The sequence below is a fragment of the Rhyacophila brunnea genome, unplaced genomic scaffold, assembly GCF_057557595.1.
Source record: "Rhyacophila brunnea isolate RB1 unplaced genomic scaffold, BYU_Rbru_1.0 scaffold_11, whole genome shotgun sequence".
NCBI lineage: Eukaryota > Metazoa > Arthropoda > Insecta > Trichoptera > Rhyacophilidae > Rhyacophila > Rhyacophila brunnea.
This window is the reverse complement of record NW_028232763.1, coordinates 6482893-6504881: the sequence shown is the minus strand read 5'-3', so window position 1 is coordinate 6504881 and position 21989 is coordinate 6482893. Positions and strand designations below refer to the sequence as shown.

General features: G+C 31.6%; 1 protein-coding gene across 6 annotated transcripts in view; it reads right to left on the bottom strand.

Moving 5' to 3' along the window:
* dlg1 (MAGUK family member discs large 1) overlaps positions 1 to 21465 on the bottom strand; it is a 219045-nt gene extending 197580 nt beyond the window's left edge. For 4 of the 6 annotated variants that reach the window (XM_085958518.1, XM_085958526.1, XM_085958534.1 and 1 more), the window contains exon 1: positions 21140 to 21450. In XM_085958518.1, coding sequence (XP_085814644.1) covers positions 21140 to 21158 — 19 coding nt within the window. In that variant the 5' untranslated portion in view covers positions 21159 to 21450. Of the gene's footprint in view, positions 1 to 21139 lie in introns of all 6 variants that reach the window. The other 2 variants (XM_085958654.1, XM_085958551.1) reach the window with 2 other exon arrangements.
* Positions 21466 to 21989: the final 524 nt, after the last annotated feature.

Genomic DNA, 21989 nt, shown 5'->3' with positions numbered 1-21989 from the left:
CATCAACAATGTTCATATTATATTGAATGTGTGGCTGTCATCGGATTCCTGTAACCCAGATCTCAATTATAATATCATTTATTAAATATTTATTTTTCACGTGCATGTATATAATATGATTTCGTAATGTTATCAGTTAGCGGATCTGCAATTTCATAACATTACAAATAAATATGATTTCATAATAATTTCAACATATTATTTCATAGTGCGCCGGTCAATAAATAGCGGATCAGAATCGATTGAACATCTCACTCGTTTACAAGTTTCCGTTAAAGACAGATCGCACCGAATTACCGTTAGGTATATTTATTATATTTCATCGATTGTACCTTGTACCCTTGTAGTTATTTGAAACAGTAAATAAATTCTCGCCTCCTCCATCATCGCGAACTACGACTACCGTCTTTCATTTGCAATTTACCTATCCTCCGCCGAACCAGAATACTACAAATGTAATCGTGTTAATTAAATACATCTGTGTACTATTTTATATATATTTTAATATGGTAATTTACCCCAGTTTAACTGACATATGATAATATGTTGTAATATAATATCCACTAATAATACCTGAGCACTCTTTATATGCGCTGTAATTTGACGATATTCTGCAAATATACCATCTTTTTACTATAAGTATTTATTACCCGTGAAGAAAACTTTGTAAATAAAATTTGAGTATTTTGTAATTATTATTAATTTGAGATAGTGGTATATTGGAGAGAGAAGCGTATTCATTATCAATTTGCACCAATGGCACATATGAATATTAATCATTTTCTGCCCGGATAGGCCTTGATAGACTCAATCAGACTTCTAACGTCAGGCCTGATAATTGAGTCGTATAGTATCAAAATTAGAACTGTCGCAAATATATTGAAATTTTACTAAGTATGCCAAATTATTCTTCTGACCATAATGTACGACTAGCAATATAATATTCGAATCAAAATCATATCTGTGTGGTATAAAATTGAAATGGAAAATAGGGCTTGGTATCAGAATTAGAACTGTTCAATACTTTCGAAACAAAAGTAGAACTGTTTAATTTGAATTGAATTTCTAATTTCTAAATGTAGAAACATATTTCATGCTATTATAACACTAAAAAACCCAACAAAACGTTTTTCGTCATTTTCTCGAAATGATGAATAACGCACAGATCTACTTTTGATACTATACGACTCAATTTATATCCCGGGATAACTGACTCTTAAAATACGACAAAGCATCTTTATTACTTTGTCGTCGATTTTACAGTTATGTAATACTTTGGAACAGCCCTGCTGGACTGCGAAACGTTAGGCGCTTCGTCGGTCCACAATCACCCATTAGACAGTGACTAGGCCTGCCGTTTGTTAAAATTGTGGAAATGGTTAATAGTTTGTGACTATTTTGATGGCTAATATAAAATTTTAGAAATAAATATTAGTTTATATAAAACTGTTTCATTTGATAACGTAACATATTTAAGGTGATTTGTTTTCACTCCCACAAAAATATTGTAGTTCAAACCAAATTAAGTACTTACTTTTTATAGGCATTTAAGTGATAAATTAACTTATCCCTAAGCCCACACAGCGGTAATGTGATGTTTTAATTATGGTAGGGATATACGCATACTTAGTTATAAATGATATTATATTATAAATCCGTTTAAACCCTTTTTTGACAGCAGATTAGGCGTGTCTTTCTTTGTACACATTGACAATATTTTCAGTTTTTAATCTAACACAACCGAGCTTCATATAGTGAGCAATTTATCACTTTTTGAATATTTTTATAATACGTAGATTTAAAGCGCCGAGTAAAGACCTAATAGGATGTTAAAACCTAATTTTAATTTTAAAAAGACCCTCTGAAATTTCGCCTTTTCGCGAAACAGCTTGTATTTATGATGTTGTTATAGTCAGTAATATTGTATTAGGGTTCCACACAAACGGGATATTATTTCATAATATAATATTTGTTAGATGTGTGTACTGAGTGGCTCTTATTTTTAAAAAATATAATTAAAGAACATACATAATTTGAAAACACCTCAGAGGAATATAAATTATAACCACTAGAAAAAATACGACGCCCAGTGGGGTATGAACCCGCACCCACTGGATTCATAAATATGTGCTCTACCGACGAAACTACGTGCGTCCCATCTAATTCCGACAGTTTCAACTGGTAGTTTTTTTACACATCTCTATTGCATTAATTTTTTAGTGGGCTTTTGTATTTTAAATCAAAGTATCAATTACCTCAATTACTAACCGGTGACATAATCTCGCCAAATTTTAGTTATAACGTTCCTTTCACTAGCTAATAATTCACATGATTTGAGAATGTAATATTATTTTATTGAAGATCTATAATTTGAAAACACCTCACAGAAATGTATAATCAAAACTATGAATATTACATTCTCAAATCTTGTGAATAATCAGTTGAATAAAACGGATATTAAGACGGGAAATGGATATTAAGGAATTTATAATTGCGGTCGTTATTTAATATCGCTGATCAATATGCTGACATGGATTGAGATGTGTATCACCATAAATTTTAAAAAAAATTGGATATAAATTGAATGGTTTTTGAGATGGTCGAATTTTGCATAATTTTTGAAAAAATCCCACTTTTTAACTCGAATATGTATAATCATTGTAAACAAGTAATACTCAAAATAGTTACCTGACCTCTGCTAGTAGCTCAAGCTTTCTTTATACGTCTAAGATACAATCACGATAAGTGCTTAAGTAGATATACCAAAAAAAAATGTTTAAACAATTTTCAAGTTTGCATATCGTCACTGTTCTGGCAGAAGACACTAATTCGAAAAAATTACATATTGAGTTAGTTATACCAAAATGTTCCTTATTTCAAACTTTACCGTCTAGAAACCTACTTAATAAATAAACATTCTTTATTTTAAAGTCATCCTTTTTACGATTACTTAATAAACTCACATGATAGACCATTTCAAACATTTTAACAACTTCAAAGTCAAATTACTCAAAACTAGTATTCTCCAGTTAGTGTGTTCTGCCAGAACAGAGACGATACGCGAACAAATCAAACGTTTACTGGTTTTCTAGATTAATTGGCGCCATGACTTGTTACATTAAAATAAACATTAAATTTCTTAATTAGTAATATCTCCATTTCTCTGGAAAACAAATCAAAGTGAAATCTTTCAGATTTTTTTTCTAATAAATAGGATTTAAAAAATGTCGTATTTGAAAAACACCATGTTCACATCTACTATAAATCATCCAAATTACATTTGGACAGTCCTTTACCAGTGTTTGTAAAAATAGTAGTTTTTCGCTGGTCATCTCAATCACTTAGCGACCAATCATAATTGCATTAATTCCCCATTTGTACTCAACCATAAATGGCAATTATGCTCCACAGGATGTCTTTGATGAAAGTATTAATTGAGTCTGACAATGTGAAACATCTCAATATATCTCTACTTAGACCATTTCCATTTTTTTTTACATTTTGATGCTAATCTATTCTCAAGTTATATTATATAATAGGGTATTACTGCCAAAAGTAGGTAAGTCTCAAAATCATCTTATGAAGTAATTGCAATTTTAAAGTTTAATATGTCCTAATGAGACTTACCACAATATTAAGAAACTATAAAACGAGATAGGAACGGGAGATAAGGCAAAGAAACAATTTTAAACACCAAAAATTGTTTTATTATTAAAAGTATGTACAAAAGAAGAATGCAGAAGGTCTGCTGCGGCATAAATTTAAATTATTTTATTTATTTATTCATTTCATTAAACCTAGGTATAATGCTAATTTATTTGTGCCTTGTGTGAATGTTTTATATCGGATGACCTTATTTTTTTTCTCGCATACATAATTATATATCTACAAGAGTAGACACTTAATCCGCTGTTAACCCTAAATACCTAAATTATCGATTTACCAACTTTTGGCAGTAACCCCACAATATATCGTAAAGCTTTGTTCAGACCAACGTAGATTTTTTTTCATTTGCTCTACAATCCGGTAAGGATTCGTAACAGATTTTGTTTACTAGAAATTGATATTAGCCACTTGCTTAACATATTAGATCCATGCTGTCGTCTTAAACACACATTGAATGTGAATTTGACCAGACCCGGGATTCGAACCCGAGACCCTCGACCTACCAAGCGGATACGTTACCACTCGACCATCGCGGGCGCTATAATGAGCAGAGCCAACGTATTACATAATATTCGTCGTCAAATAAACATTGCACCGTTTAAAAGTTGTATAATAACTACTTACAACGATTTTATAAAAACATTTGAAATGTTTTTACACAAATTTACATGTCTTTTCGTCCCACGGGTCGAAAATATGTTAAAATGTTCCGACAAACATGCTAGCCTGGCCATATTGTTATATTGTAAATGGTAACGCGAGGACTTGTGGAGTAATGTTTGACTAAAGCGCGCAAATTTTTACGCGCCATCCAAAAAACATTTTATTTGACATGTATGGGTGTATATAAAATTTCATGGATATAGAAATATGTGTATTCGCAAAAGTTTACAATTCATTATAATTATAATTTGGTATGGAAAAGGTATTTATGCATCCATATAAATGCTAATAATATGTAAGAATTCCGTAATAATAATTTTAACCATTTATTTTGCAAACACTCATAATATTTATGTTCTTTTTGATAAAATATGTACCTACTCATAAATCATTGTATATGGTATCTTCAAGGTGATCTCCAACTTCAAATTAAGTGACAAGCGAAGAAGAAGGAGAACGACATTTGACCATCATTATCTCTTTCTGGTAATCAAACGCCATTTTGAATTTTTGAATCGAGTGTTCAAACTTAATTCCGATTTTTCTAAAAAATGGTTCCGATTGACTTGACAAAATTGCTTCTACGTTCACTTTATTGGGTCATTTAACGTATTTGATTTCGTTATACCTACAGTACGTATTCGTCCTTTATCTTAGCACGGTTTAGATTCATTTTTATTAAATCGATTAAAGTGACTTAAAAAGGTTTCCAAATCTGATTTTGAAGGGATAAGCTTGAATGGACTGCTTACAATAATTAAAAAGGACCCATTGTTTAATAATTCATTGCACGAGAAGCAAACTCCAATCTATCCGAATTATGTCCATTATTTCAACCAAATCGAACCTTTTTTTATGTACTAGACTACACTCAATTATAATTATATACTTATATGTACCTACTACATATATAAATTTATCAAATTCAGGGGCGGTTCGAATCCCTATTATAATTGATTTCATATGATGAGAATATAACAATTAATCACTTCTCCACCATATATACCTACTTAAATGAAGCTTACTTAGAGAAATATAGCTGACAGATAATTTAAAAGCTATTATTTATCCGAATTAAAGATGAGAAAGAAGAGAAATCTCGTCTGGAGAGTTCTCGAGAAATTGTCAGAAAATGTGAATCTCAAATCTCGAGAGAAAAAAAGCGAAAGTTCGATAATTCTCATTTCTCGAAAAATTGTCAATCAAAATCTCGAGAATTAATGAAATCGCTACTACAAAATAAATAAAAAATAACAAATTGATTTGAAACGAAAAGAGAACGTCGCCGACTTTGGCCTGAAATAGAAACTCTTCAATTCTCTAAGGGAAAAAAAATAGTGTAAGTACTTTGAACTGGAACGAAATATGTTATTCACATATATTTTTTGTATTGGGCAAAAAAACCTAATTGGGCGCTGAAAAATCTTTGGGCAAGAAAAGCTTTTAAAAAAGCTGTTGACGTTGAACTGGAAGGGAATTCCTTAAATTCGCCGGTGAATTCAAAAAATGAAATCCATGTCAAGAAAACCTAAAACGAGTTTCAAATTTGAGAAACGAGTTTGGTCGGCAGAAAATATCAAGAAATCAATAACTCGAATTCTAAATCACTGAATACGGGAATTTTCGAATCTTGAAAAACGGAAAAGTCGAGAAATCACATCCTCTATTCTATAGTAACATCAGATATTTTCGAATTTAATGTTACCCGCCTCTTTGCTAGTGCTGTCCATAAATATTAGTGTTGTCGCTTTCCACAAAGATTCGGTACTGGCCGAATTAATTATTAATCGTTACTTCTCTGACAGGATACGAAATAGATGGGCGACCTGTGCTACATAAATGAAAAGTAAACCAAGGTTTGTGCGATCATGACTCGACAAACAATACAAAACGGATTGATGTCGTCACATCGATCGGATTGGAATATCGAACGAACGATCTCGATGTTCAATGTTAATGTTCGTGGCATTGACGTACTTGGCACGTTTCTGCTATTGGGCAAGGTGGGAAATAGCGCATTCTTTTTCAGGCATAGATAAGCTTTTTTCATCGAAGAAGGGAAACTATTAAACATAGCACTATACTTAAGGAAGGGTTACATGATAAAAAACATTTTCACCGCTTATGCTTGACGAAAATTGACGCTTCTGTGATTTCGATAATATATGAGTCATAACTCACATATTCCAAAAATTAATAATCGCAAAAAACCACCAGAGCACTATTTTTTTGTAACTATAAGAAAAGTATTGAACTCCCTTGAATATTAATGAGTGAGTGTGTCGATTTACATTATCTTTTTAAAATATATAATATGATACTCCTAACTAGAGTTGGGTTTTGGGAATTCTCGAGAAATTTTCGAGATTTTCCATCCCGAATCTCGAGAATTAAAATTTTTAATATTTCGGGAAATCGCGGATATCGAGAATCTTTTCTCGGGATTCGGGATTTCTTTATTATCAAATATTAAGTGAAAAAAACGATTTTCTATATGAAAAAATTGCATAGGAAACACAAAACGTTCAAAGACTAATCGGGGCATTTAGCACAATTAAGCCAAAGGCGACTCAAAATGAGCGCAATTTTTGCAACATCAGGGGATTTTGTGTCTCAAAAGCGTACGCGATTGTCTGACTCATATTTGCTTCTGAATAAGCGATTTGGTTATCCACGTGATACCCAATCACAACACACAGTTTTTTTTTGTTACGTTATAATTCAAAACTTACTAGACCAATTTTGATGAAACTTGCACAGCTGAACTTAAGTATAGATTATATTGTTCGTTACGGGCGTTTACAGCTTAGCGAAATCAATCGAGTCTCAGAAACTATGCTAGTTAATTGTACATACACCTTATCAGTTAGGATTTGAAATTAAAAGATATATTATGGATAATTAGATCCACTAGAATTTATTGTAAGTACAAGTTGATTTTACTAATAATTATCATAATTCTCTATTTCTAAAATATTATAGAGATTATATTGTATTTTCGTTATTATTATTATTATTATTACAACGTTTTTCTTAGCTCGTATTCTTATTTTTCCGGTGGTTGTTTGTCCGGTACAAATCTTGCAATCGATTTTTAACAAACTTTCCGACTTGCTAGATACATGAAACTTTTAGAATATATCAGAACACGATGCCAATGCATTTATTTAATACTTTTAGCCATCTTTAAGTAGAATTGATTTCATTTTCAGTTAATTCTGTTTTGTATGAAAAGTTATTTCGGAAGAAATCCGTAAAAAGTAAAACTATTATTGGTTGCTATGTGGGTCATAGCAACTAAATTATTAATATTAATATATACGTGCGTTACTATGGAAATCAATATGAAGTATCAAAATGACATTTCAGTATATTTATTCAATATTTCTATCAAGTACAAATTTTTTTGATCGTTTAAGCTAGTCAAGTCAAGTTTATATGATTCAACAGAAAATTTAAAAACGTTGTAGGTATATAAAAAGTTCTTTTTATCTTGTAATTATTTTATAAAAAGGATGATATCGTCTCTGTTCTGGCAGAACACACTAACTGGAGAATACTTGTTTTGAGTAATTTGACTTTGAAGCTTTTAAAATGTTTGAAATGGTCTAGCATGTGAGTTTATTAAGTAATCGTAAAAAGGATGACTTTAAAATAAAGACTGTTTATTTATTAAGACGGTTTCCACACGGTAAAGTTTCATTTGCAAAGTAAAGGAACATTTTGGTATAACTAACTCAATATGTATATTTTTCGAATTAGTGTCTTCTGCCAGAACAGTGACGATATACTCTTGAAGAAAGTCTTATAAACAATAAATTTATAACTGTTTAAGTAGTCAAAAGTATTTTCCTTGGATTACCTACATAAGTTCATAATATATAACTATAAAATATAATTATCATTTAAAACATGCCACTAAATGTGAAAAATGAGTATGGATATATTCCATCGGTGGGCATAAATTGATCTTATATCGCCACAGTAAACAAAGTTTTCTCTAATCCCGAAATTGAAAACTACTAATTCCGGGTTGATATGGGGATATCCCTAATATAGACAACCATGAACAAGCAGAGTAATATCCATCAATCACGTAGGACGCAGGACGAGAGGCAGGCCAAAAATTCGCTAGCTAGGTAGAGCTATCGCATTTCACTTCCATTATTCTTAGAGTACCGAATTGCCCGTGGATTAGGGAGTTTTTTGTAGCAACCCAGAACCCATCCCGAGTTAACGCGCTCTTTATGATGATGATACTATATTTTAAAGGATATTGTCTATTTTCCGTGCCGTTTTTCGACATGAACAGGTCCGTTTTAAGATCTTCGTATGCCCTATGCACTTGACTGAAATTTTTTAACTTAAAATAATTGTCAAAATGGTGGAAGATTGACTGTGTACTAAATTTACTTGTATATAGTTACTTCACGCTGTTATTATTGCAAACTCCATGCCACATTATACTGGTGGGTGCATATGAATAATGTTTTTTTAATCAATAGTCTTGCCAGAACAATTATAAGGCCAGTGGTCACTTATGGCTGTGAGACTTGGTGCTTAACTCAAAACGAGGAAAACAAATTAGCTATCTTCGAGCGCAAAATACTCCGCAAAATCTTTGCTTCTCTTTTTTCAAAAACTACAGAATAAAAATGAACCACGAGTTGGAAGAGCTGATTGAACAGCTAACAATCATAAGATACTGTAAGTCCCAAAGACTACGATGGGCGGGACATGTGGAGAGAATGCCTGAAGTTAGAGCGCCAAGTATCATGACGAAGTGGCTACCCCAACGGAAGAGACCCAGAAGCCGTCCAAGAAGGAGATGGGCTGACTTCATATAGGAAGACCCGGTAACTGGAGAAGTGTGGCGAGAGACCGGAGTGAGTGGAGAGCGGTTGTGGAGGAAGCCAAATCCCACCCCTGGATGTAGCGCCGTGGAAGAAGAAGTCTTGCCAGTATCAGTAGGATTGACAGTCTTTTAAACTGAAAGTACGTAATATATGACACTACTATGTCTATGTTTGTACATAAGTGAGTTACATATTGTTTATTTAATTGTTGTTAAAGTAAAATATTGTAGGCCCTAAATGGTTCGTAGACCCTAGCAGTGATGTCCCGTGGGGGTAGACAGATTGAGCGTCGCTTGGGGGCGGCAGTTACCCGAAGGACGACAAATCGAGGAGAATCGTTAGGTATATAATATATAAGTACTTAGATACCTAAACAGCTTAGTAATAACAGAAATATCTTTCCGTTAAAAATATCTGCTCACTGGTTGGAACCAAAATGTATTAATTACTATAAAAGATTTAACAGGACTGTAATTTTTTTGTCGGGTTCGCGATGTCTAGTTTACTTCAATTATCCTTGGACGTCGCGTCCTTGGTGATCACCAATGACATGTGGAGATTTTTGAATTATAATTGAATTATAGGTAGGTACATACTTACTTAATTTAAAATTTATCCAAATATTTTTGAGAGTCACTTGCGAGTTTTGGAAGTTGTCAGGTGTATTTTTAAATGTATCTGAAACCGTGGACTCGCAATATTGTATATTGAAGCAGAGATGGCATTTAAATTAGATTTAGTGGTATCGGTATATCTCTTTTCGTAATGTATCCATACAACACATTTATTAGATATTGGTATCATGAAAGGATGATAAAAAATACGGTAAGTATAAAAAATGGGGCGGCATTTTGTCTTGGGACGTCACTAGACCCTAGGATCGTAGGCACTCTGACAATTGTGTATAATAGTAAGGCGGTACTCATGGGTTAATTCAACAAATGTGTTTGTTTGTGCATCTGAAAAACATTACCTATTTCATCGCCGCAATTTTATACTACAGAAACATTGTATCACCTACATCAGAATCATATTAATGCATCACAGACCGTTGAAAGTATTGGGATAAAAAGTTCATAACTTTCCTTCAAAGCAGACTCTGAATACCGACAAAGTATATCCCGAAAAAACGGAGTAATCCAGGTTTTTTACATGCCTGAAAACTTTATACTCGTATTGTAGACGCTCAGTTGATTTTTTAGCATTTTTCTTATTTTTTATTTAATACAATAATAAATTAAGTAGATTTCACTACAACATCCTACATAATATTATATTGCTTTCTGGTATAACTAGTGGTATGTCAATATTATAACATTGACAGCGATCAGTAAAAACAATATTGATGCATCTCTAACGAATGGCCCAGATAATTTTGTTAGTTTAACACAAATTCAGTAGAACAAAGATGTTGATTCACTGCTTGTATATTATTACGAAATAATAATCTTTTTGCAACTCAGAATGTTCAATACTCCGAAATTTCAGGGGAAAACAAATTTAAAGAGGCTTGTTGATTTTACACACAAAAACAGAATCATCAAAAAACGCACACTGTGACAGCAAATTTGTTTTTATTTAATTAAATCTGTATCTGTCAACAGGCATGTAGAAATTTAAATATAAATTGAATTTTCATATTTTTTGCACCTTTTAAAAGAATATTACAGCAGGGACAACAAACTGGCGTTAAGTACCGCATTCCAAGTTATAAATATACACAACATCATTCTTAAAATGTAAAATTAATATCAATAAATAAATACATTTCGCATCCCCCTGGAAATGGGTAGCAGCCAGCCTACGTTAGAAATAAGCTTATATTTGCATATCCGGAATATAGATTTAGGCAGTGACGTCCCGTGGGGGTAGGCAGATGGAGCGTCGCTTGGGGGCGGCAGTTAATCGAAGGGCGGTAAATCGAGGAGAATCATTTGATATTCCCTATCCTTAAATTTGTTTACATGTTGTACAATAATAGCACAGGAAAAATAGTGTGAAAATAATAAATCTGTGCATTGCTAAATGGCACAAACCAAATGTATCAGAAATATCCACCAAATAGAACCTCAGACTTCTAGTGATTTGGGTAAGTGTCTAAAATAATTACCTATATTATATTTATTTGCTTTTTATATGTAAATTTAATTTTGTATGTATTAGTGGTATATATTTTGTTAGTAATGTATCCATACAACACATTTCTAAGATATTGGAGTCATGAAAGGATGATAAAAATACTGTATAAAAATGGGCAGCATTTTGGCGCTGCCTAGGAGCGGCATTATGTCTTGGGACGTCACTGCATTTAGGGTGTGCATGCCACGACTGGTTCAAGATTACATGGTGTACAGATCATGGACCAAATGAGATAAACCGATAACTAAGTATCTGTACTCTTCATCTTAACCTGTTAAGAAACAATTATATTGTCTCTGAGATTATGATATATCTTAGAGAGAAATATTTATTTCCATTTGATACGCATATAGCACATCTAAAACTGTACCTACAATTCAATCGCATTTTGACAATAAGCAACATTAATACTACTGACTGAGAGACCTTCGTAATGAGAATTTAAATGTACATAGGTTTTATATCAACTCTTGACAGTCCATCAAATTGAGCCACCTTAGGTGAACATTTCACCGTGGCACAGTTCGCCGTGAGCGTTCTGTCGGAAAGAGATGACGTGTACTATACCGTCTCCAATTTTATTAGATTCAATATGAACATTTTCATAACTGATTTTGGCAAAATTCACGAATTCAAGAATGAAAACATAACCTAACCTAACAAACAATCCAATACATCGACTATTTTCAAAATTTGTTTGCTGTTGGCTTCCTGTAAAGTGTAAACCGACAAGAACCGTGTTTTATTCAGACATGAATTTTATGTCAGTACTATACGACCCAAAGAGGTTGAACTGTCTTTAATATACGGCCATATATTTCCGATACAACATTTCACGGTGAAGAATACGGCGAACTGCACACGTACAAGTTTCCGGACACGAGCTGAGCCATGTACACATAATGACGAGTATTAAGGAATGCTAACACTTACATAATATTGTTCTTGCGCCAAAAAGAATAATAATGTGTGAATTGTTGACACAATGAACGGACAGTTGTGTACAAAACAGATACACAAAGTCTGAAAATTCCAAAAGGCGAAATCTTATAGAAGTGTACAGAATTCAGACAACGTAAATAAGTAATTCGTCACAAAAGGAAAATCCGAACTGGAGATGACATCCACTAAAGCAATTAATAAATTTATACATTTAGAATCCCGCACAGCTGTGGTGGGTGTTACACACAAAAGCGTGCGTAACGTGGCAAACTGATTTTTCTAAAAATATTTATTCTCATCGGACTGCAAGCATGAGAGAAATAGTGCTAAAATAATAAACGTTCTTTTATGAGATTTTTAATAGAGCTTTTAAAGCTTTTAATGCGTCCAAAGCTAAAACCATTACACTGACTTATTATAAGCAGTAAAATATAAACATTACTTACATCACAGTCGGCAACAAAATATGGAATTGTTTTTTTTTAATCAATAATACCAACGTAAAAATGAAAATGACAATTAAAAGACCAAATTTAATACACGAGATATTTTTAGATCGATACATTTGTTTAATGTATAAATTATTTTTTTCATGAGGGTGCTGCCAGCACATAATGCGGAAAGACCACAAAAAAGTCAATGGATGTAGAGGAAGACAAAAGTACACGATATTATAGACGTCGCATAGCTTATGAAATGGCAACAGGGCGGACATGTCGCTCGGCGAGTGGACAACCTGCTGAACAAAAATACAATCATCCAGGGCAAAGGGAAATTTATCGACCGCGATTGATTAACCCACTGATTGCGTTAATTCATTCATGTATTTTTAATTCATAAAGTATTTTTATATAGAACATACTTACGTTAGATTGGCGACAACTCTGTTACATTTCATGATGAGGTAAGTGAAGCGCCTAGTTTCAAAAGCCCCTAAAATGATTTTAGGTAATTCTGAGAAAAATGAGAAAAAATCATACCAATTAAATCTGCGAACTTTATGTATGTATTTATTTTTTAAATCGTTACATTCTAAAGAGTATTTTGGCTTTCTATTTTAGCGGTATTTGAAAAGCACACCCAACCATTTTAGCGGATTTTGAATTAACACTAATTTTTGATCATACGTATTGACGGTTTTTGGTATTTTTTAAAGTTCAATCTTTGGTCATCATATAGGTAACAAAAATATCCATCTAAATACAAATCTGACTCAAAAATTTTCAAAAACCGTTTTAGGGGCTTTTGAAACTAGGCGCTTCAAGTACCTATATATGACGCTGTTATTTCGATTTTTTTTAATTAATAGATACATATTATAATATATTATATTTTTAATTGGTTTTAATCTGAACAAATGTGATACTGTCTTGGGTATATGTCAAAATTGTCGTTGTAATAAATAATAATTTCAAGATAAAAAGAACTTTTTATATACCACGTTTTTAAATTTTCTGTTGAATCATATAAACTTGACAATTCTATTATATTATTAATATAGGACAAATAAGGCAATTGTCAACAAATATTTTTTTTGCTATTTTGCAACAAACAAACAAATATAGAATACTGAAATGTCATTTTGATTTCCATAGTAACGCACGTATATATTAATAATTTAGTTGCTAGGACCACCAACTTAGCAACCAATGATAGTGGATTGGATTACGGATTTCTTCCGAAATAACTTTACATGCAAAACATAATTAATTAAAAATGAATTCAATTCTACTTAAAGATGGCTAAAAGTATTTAAAAAATGCATTGGCACCGTGTTCTGATATATTCTAAAAGTTTCAAATGTCTGGCTAGTCGAGAAGTTAGTTAAAAAATCGATTGCAAGATTTGTACTGGATAAACAACCACCGGACAAACAAGAATACGAGCTAAGAAAAACGTGGTAAAAAATAGTATTCATGATAAACTAAATATTCATTTAGCAATGAGTCTACGCCTCTTATATAAAACTATGCTAGGTTAATAAAAACATAATCTATAAGTTTTCCCAGTTACTGTGATTGTTTGAAAAAGTGTTATAACGCTGATATGAAAATTTTTAATAGATAATAGCACGTGTCTAAAATATGCCGACTGAAACGCCCACACAGTGTGTAAAGCGACATTTTGAAACTATCGTAATAATATGTATGTAGGTATAAGTATACGAAATAACATTATGACGTATGAATTTAGGTGTAAACGACGCTTTTCAAAAGATTGTACGCACAGCAAATATGCAGCTTTAGTAATAACAACATAATATTAATGGTTACATGTAAATCGTACGTAAAATATTTCACCGTGAGCTTTCTTATAAAAGCAGCGCTCAAAATGGAAAATTTTACAAACCGGAGCGTTCAATAATTTTCCGAAAATATTCAGTTATCTAATTTTATAAAAATAAATGTGTTAGATGTTTTGTTATATGGCCTAGCCTCAAATGGTCAAATTATTTTTTTCACGAGACGGAGCGATAATTTTGGGGATGTCATGAACCGGAACGGCGCTCCGGTGCGTTCCGGTCCATTTCGAGCCCTGTAACAAAAGAGATAACCGTATGTATTGTATACGGTCTCCAATTTTATTAGATTCAATTTTCATAGCTGATGTTGTCAAAATTAATCAATTTAAGAATGAAAACCTAACCTAATATAATATAACCTAACCTAATAAATAATCCATTATATTGGCTATTTTTAAAATTTGTTTGCTGGTGGCTTCCTGGAAAGTGTAAACTGACAATAACCGTGTTTTATTTAGATTTGAATTTTATGTCAGTACCTACTATACGACCCAAAGAGGTTGGACGATCTTTAATACACGGCCATAATATATTTCCGATATAACATTACACGGTGAAGTGTGTTACGGCGAACTGCATACGTACAAGTTTCCGGACACGGATATTAATATGTATTCCACTTGCAGGAAACTCATCGATAGTATAATCTCTTGGGACACTAATGATCTTGGTGTCATTATGAATCTTAGTTGCTCTCATCAGACTTATGGCGCTTGGATAATGGTGTGATTGTCGTTGTCGTAAAGACGAAACCATAATGTAAGGAGGCAAATAAGATTTGGCCAATAAGCCAAAATAAGATCAAATGTTATACATTTTTCCCCGTGCCAGTACAGGATGTAGATAAATACCTATATATATATAATATATATATATATATATATATTATCTGAATATAAACACAATTATGAAAAATACAGATCACTAAATACATACATGATAATGCAATCAAAAGTTACGTGCACGCTACAGTTGTAACTATTTGTTTAGCAATGATCAAATCAGTGTATTGATAAAAGAGTGTTGTTTTTCTCCGGTATTTTATTTCCTTTATTGTCGTATTATATTGTATATTATCATTGTCATTGTAGATAATTACTAGACTAGTAATAATTAACATTACATTCGAATAAAGTTTCAAAAAGCAATTGGGCACCTACATATAATACGTCGGGTACCGTTGAAAATCTATCGCGTGCCACATATTTGCAATAATTCATGTTGAAGTCTAGTAGAAAATGCGAAAATAATACTAAAAATAATAACTTACCTATAATATAATTACATGTTCATTACTTACATTTTATTTAATATTATAATAATTGATAAAATAATACTGATTATTCACAAGATTTAAAAATGTTGTATTTTCATAAAAATACATAATTTACAAAAACTACAGAAATATAACTATTAGAAAATGGTCGGACCGGGTAGGATTCGAATTCACATCTTTCGCTATACAGGAGTGCCATATACTTTAAGCTACCGATCCGCCTATGTATCATGCGAATCAATCCTAACAACTACGTTGACCAGAGATATTTCAAATTTCGCCAAAGGAAAGACAATCGGCTTTTGTAATTAATCAAGGTGATTATAGTATTACTAACTAAATTGCAGATGGCGTTAGATATTAACCATAATTAAATATTTTTTAAAAGCGAAATAGTTATCGATTAAAAAAATAACATATGCGTGGAGATGTTAAATATAATGATGTACCTACCTACTAGTTATGCCTGACTAGGTATTTTTTAAAACTTCGCCATAATTCATGTTTTTTTTTTTAATAATGGAACTACTAATACACATACGCAATTATTTTACCATTACGAATAAATGTAAGTACCGCAGAACTATGGAGAAAAATAACTCTTTACAACAATGGTTCTTAACCACCTTTAAATAATTCATCGACGATTATGGCTACTAAATAAAACTGAAAAATATTCACAGCAGTCTTTTAAGTAGGTAATAAGTATGCATAATTTGTGGAACCATGAATAATATACGATCGTTAGCACCACAAACAATAATGTTCGATCGATCCGAATATCTGGGGACTCTTATCAAGTGATGAGCTAAATGATGATATTAAAATAAAAAATAAAGCGTTTCAAATTCGTATTCTGCTGAGAATTATATAACACACATAATATGTCACGACATGTTAAAGAAAAGCTTACCAGGGACTTACAACTTTACAGTTTCCTCGGTTGACGATTCTTTTTTTTAAATAATTTGTGAAATCTCTAGAACTCGTTAAAGTTGTTTTTTTTAACAAACCGTTAATTGAAATGATATTTAATTCTTTTTATTAAATACAAATATGTATACAACATACAACTAACATGCCATTGCATTGTATGTAATGTAGGACAGAATCAGGGTCGTGAAAGGTACATGCGTGAAAGAACTGAGGGATTTGTAGCTCCGTCGATCACCGCAAAAAAGTTCAACCGTTATGATATAATGGTAGATATAAAGTCTTTGGCATTTATTCATTAAAAATAGAAAATGTGTGAAATGTTCTGAAACATGCTTAAAACAATTCCGGAAAACTTTTGGACCTAGTTGGATTTAAACACACACTTTTGTCGAATGGTTTCTAACTACTAAGCATGCTCACTTGATGATTAAAAACATCTAAATTCTCTAAATTTTCTAATAAAGATGGTTTTCGAGACTTTTTCAAGTTATCTCTGCTTTGGTTATATATTTTCAAATATTTTGCTAATTATTTAACAAGGATTTTTATCCTTATTCATGTAATTTTCGAAATTATAATATCATAATAAATTGTTAAGTTGCGTGTATTATGTTGCGAATTTTGATTTCGTTTTAATATTCTTCATTTTCGACTATTTTTAATGTTATTTTCATTCATTTATCATATTTTTATATTAAAAAAACACGTGTTTATCTCTTTATTTACCTATATGGTTAATAATAAAATTTTAAAATATAATTATTTATTAATTCTCGATGTAATTCTCCATTGTTTGTTTGTAATGAATTTTACATACATAGGTAGTACATATTGTGTGTCTATATAATGTTTGAGGCTTTCACGGTTGTTTTTTATCGTAGTATATTCTTGGGTTTTCACCGTGTCTCCTTCTTCCTTCTTTACTCGACGTTTCGGGCTCGTTGCAGAGGCCATTATCAAGAGATTATCATATCTCTTGATAATGGCCTCTGCAACGAGCCCGAAACGTCGAGTAAAGAAGGAAGAAGGAGACACGGTGAAAACCCAAGAATATACTACGATATTGTGTGTCATAAAAATCTCTGCATTATATCATGCATTTAGATAATGTCGGTAGGTACGACATAAATATACCATATTTTATATTAGTTTCGAAAACCTATCCCTACGATATAGTACATTAATTTATTAGAATTGAAATTCAAATTTCATTAAGTACCTACCCTAAATCGATAGTATTAATTTTAAATGTTTATTTTTAAAAAAATGTTCAATTTTAAAACATTTCTCATTGTAATCTGAATGCATTAAATAACGACATAAATATACCTTTTCTCTATAGTTTCACAGAGAAAAAGTGTGTTATTTTATTACCAAAGTTCTCGAATTTATGTACATAAATAATAAAAAAAATATTAGATGTACCTATATACAAATGGCTATTAAAATAATCTGCAATCATATTTCCAGCAGTGTTCAATTATCAATTAATTGAGTGACGGTTTTTAATATTATCAATATCAAAATTAAGATGAAACATACTTTAGTTTCCTTTACAATTTTATTATTTCAAAAATTAAACAAAAATATCTCATAGGAAAATTTTTCAATAATAAAATTGTCTACCAATTCATTTTAAATATATTTCTGCATGTTTTATTATTAAATAAGTAAAAATAATTATAACCTAAATAATATTATCTGCAATAGGTATATTATTCAACATGACTTGTCATTCATTCACAAGAAAATGTTTTCTAAAATATAATTGTATACGGATACTTATTGAGGAAACGTTTATAGATTCTGAATAGCTAGGTCACACAAATTTGACCTATTTAACCAAAGAATCCGAAACAAACTACCATAGCTCTCTGATTGACCTGAAAATATTTGATAACTAAAATTGACCAAAGCAATAGAGCGATATTATTACGTGTCCGGAAACTTGTACGTATGCAGTTCGCCGTATCACACGTCACCGTTAAATGTTGTATCGGAAATATTGGCAATATATGGAAATATATGGGAAATATATAGGGTTACCCCATTCGCTGCGGACCTTGTAATTAATATTTAATTACCACATTTAAATAACATTCTAATTATATGTAATGGCCCCTGATGGGCAATGCACCAGTTGCGTTGGACGCAGCGACTGGGAACCTATTTGGGTCGTTCACAGGTAACTCAGAAATAATTTATAAATTATCTGTTCTGTGGTCGATAGTACTAAAATTCATGTCTAAATAATGCCTGGCTTCCCCATAACCGACTTGTCGCAAACACGGTTCTTGTCGGATTACACTTTACAGGAAGCCAGCAACAAACAAATTTTGAAAATAGCTGATATACTGGATTATTTGTTAGGTTAGGATCCATTCTTGAATTCATGAAGTTTGCCAAAATCAGCTCAGAAAATTGAATTATTGTTCATATTGAATCTAATTGACACTGTATAGGATATGGTCATCTCTTTCCGATAAGAAAGCTCACGGCGAACTGTGCCACGGTGAAATGTTGTACGTACAATTTACATGTAACCATATTATTATACTTCAAACATACCTACTGTAATAATTTTCAAAATAGTATTAACAAAAAAAACTTGTCGTGTTTTTTGAATGTGTGTTTGATCAAATGCAAACTCCAATCGGCTTTAGCGAATGGATAACAAACATAACTAGTAAAAAAGATCTTTAAATGCCCAAATGCTTCCCTCAGTGACAGTTTAAATATTTATGGCATTTTTGTAGAATCCAAATTAAATTGTACGTAAAAATGACTTTAATACACCTTCTTTTATTACGTTCTTTTATTAATTTATTTGAGTGAATATTAAATAAAATATTGGAACCCTAAAACAAATGTATAGAATATAACTGATTTTACAAAGTATTATAAACATTGTTTCTAATTGTCTTTTGAAGTAACTATTTGAATATTCAATAAGTAATTCATTCTTTATTAGAACTAATTTTATACGTTTCTTTTATTTTGTTAACTGTCAATTCATGGTGGAACTGGATTGTATTGTTGTTTTTATTTAATAAAACGCAATTTTTTTATAGTACTTATTCCACTTTAATTAATATATTAGGACCGGTTTCGTCCGCCTCAGTGGGAATGTTGAAAATTTCCCACTGAGGCGGACGAAACCGGTCCTAATATATTAATTAAAGTGGAATAAGTACTTTAAAAAAAATTGCGTTTTATTAAATAAAAACAACAATTTTATACGTATTATTTGTTATTTGAATTTTAAGTAGGTATTTAGGCTATTTACTTGTTTTTTTTGTTTATTATTGGTCTAAATTAAATATTAAACGGACTTCTAAAATATTATGTAAAAAACAATCAATAATATTCTAATTGTGTAGGTACTAGAAAATAATATTGACATTTAACACTGTCCGGAAAATTCTTCGCATCATTTTGTTTATTTACATAAATGTATTATTGTTGAAATATATTTTAACAAAATGTTTTTAATGATACTAATATTTTGCGGGCCCTTCGAAATGCAACTCTGCCGTAGACGGAAACTTCGCCAAGATCATTTTTAGAGCACGATCTTTGCGGTCTTCGGTCAACTCGAGTATACAACATCCAGGCTAAAATACTCGCACACAATGGACCAAATATTATTTTCACTCGAAGATAATCAACAAACGGGATACTTGCAATCTGTTACCTCGGTCTTCATTTATATTTTAGTATCATGGTCATTTTAATAAAAAAACAATGACTTCTTTCAAACTGTCGCTTACCTCAAATTGAAATAATTTAGCTTACGAAATAAGGTAAAAATAAGATTGGCGCATTGAAGATGTGTAGTATTACTACGTATTTATTCTAGCTACTGCGCAAACTCAAGAAATAAGCTGATAAAAAAGTCACATTTCGATGTTATAAATTATGACAAAATCACTCTCACGACAATAATTATTCACATATCACTGTTATAATATATCTCCATTTATATGACACATATAAATCGAAAGCTAGTCGCAATGTATTATGTCAGTATTGCGGTAAAATTAGGGTTTCATTGATTAGTCCGCAAGTGAAACAATATAGTTGTTTCGCGTTATCAGGAGATTCTTTAGCATGTGAATTAATAAATTATTGGGTATAATGATTTTGTAATCACAATCTGGCAACACTCTTTTTATTGATAGGCTCAATACGACGGCAAAGGCAAAGCACCCCTACGTAGACGAATGTCGAATACATGCGTGAGGAAGTTGTAGATACATACACATATTTGCAACCCTTGACAGGTGACGTAAATGTAAATGAACACACGATATCTGAATAAAAATCTACAAAGCGCTGTTATTTATAAAATCGTACTACCTTGCTTACGAACTGGCATCCCGATTTATCTTGGTTAACAATTTTTTCTAATTATTATTTTTGCTTTCACGAAAATCATAAAATAAAATAACACATTCGCTGGCACTGAACGCGCTAGGCGTTCGCACTACTTTTTAGCGTTTAGGTGATTGTCATTATTTTTAAATTAGATTAATATTTACAGGGGGGCACACAAAAATATTAAAACCCGATATACTCCGAAATGTATAACAACGAGCGAACGTACAATTCGCGCACAAGCAAAATACACTGGGAACACGCAGGAACTGAACTGACGAGATTGGTCGATCGCCAACACTCACACTGCTCTACGCTCTACCTACGGCTACGGGGTTGTTCTCCTATAGCTGTAAAATGTGCCAAGGAAATCTCGTGCATGTGTGCGAAGCTTTTCTTTGCCATTTTCCGACCAACGTGGAAGTTATTCTTAACGTTTCTCATAATATAATATTTAACAAATTCGTTTTCCTCGGCATTTATTTATTAATAAAAATCAACGGTCAGTATTATTGACCACTATTAATATCATATGAATTCAATTAATACCCTGGTTATAATAAACTATTAAATTAATTTCTAAATAACAGTATCCTTTCAAAACCTATATTTTAGCAAAATAGATAAACGCACACTAATAATTATTGCAACTGTACTATTGATAACCAATTTGTATGTAATACAAAAATAGAATGCCTACAATAATAATTATAGTAAATAAACTCGTAATCAGTAAACAGTAAGCACGTCTTGTATTCCACTTTCAATAATTTATTTTGTGAGAATTGATTTTATTTATTATCAATTCGATATTATTATCTTTTAAATTAGA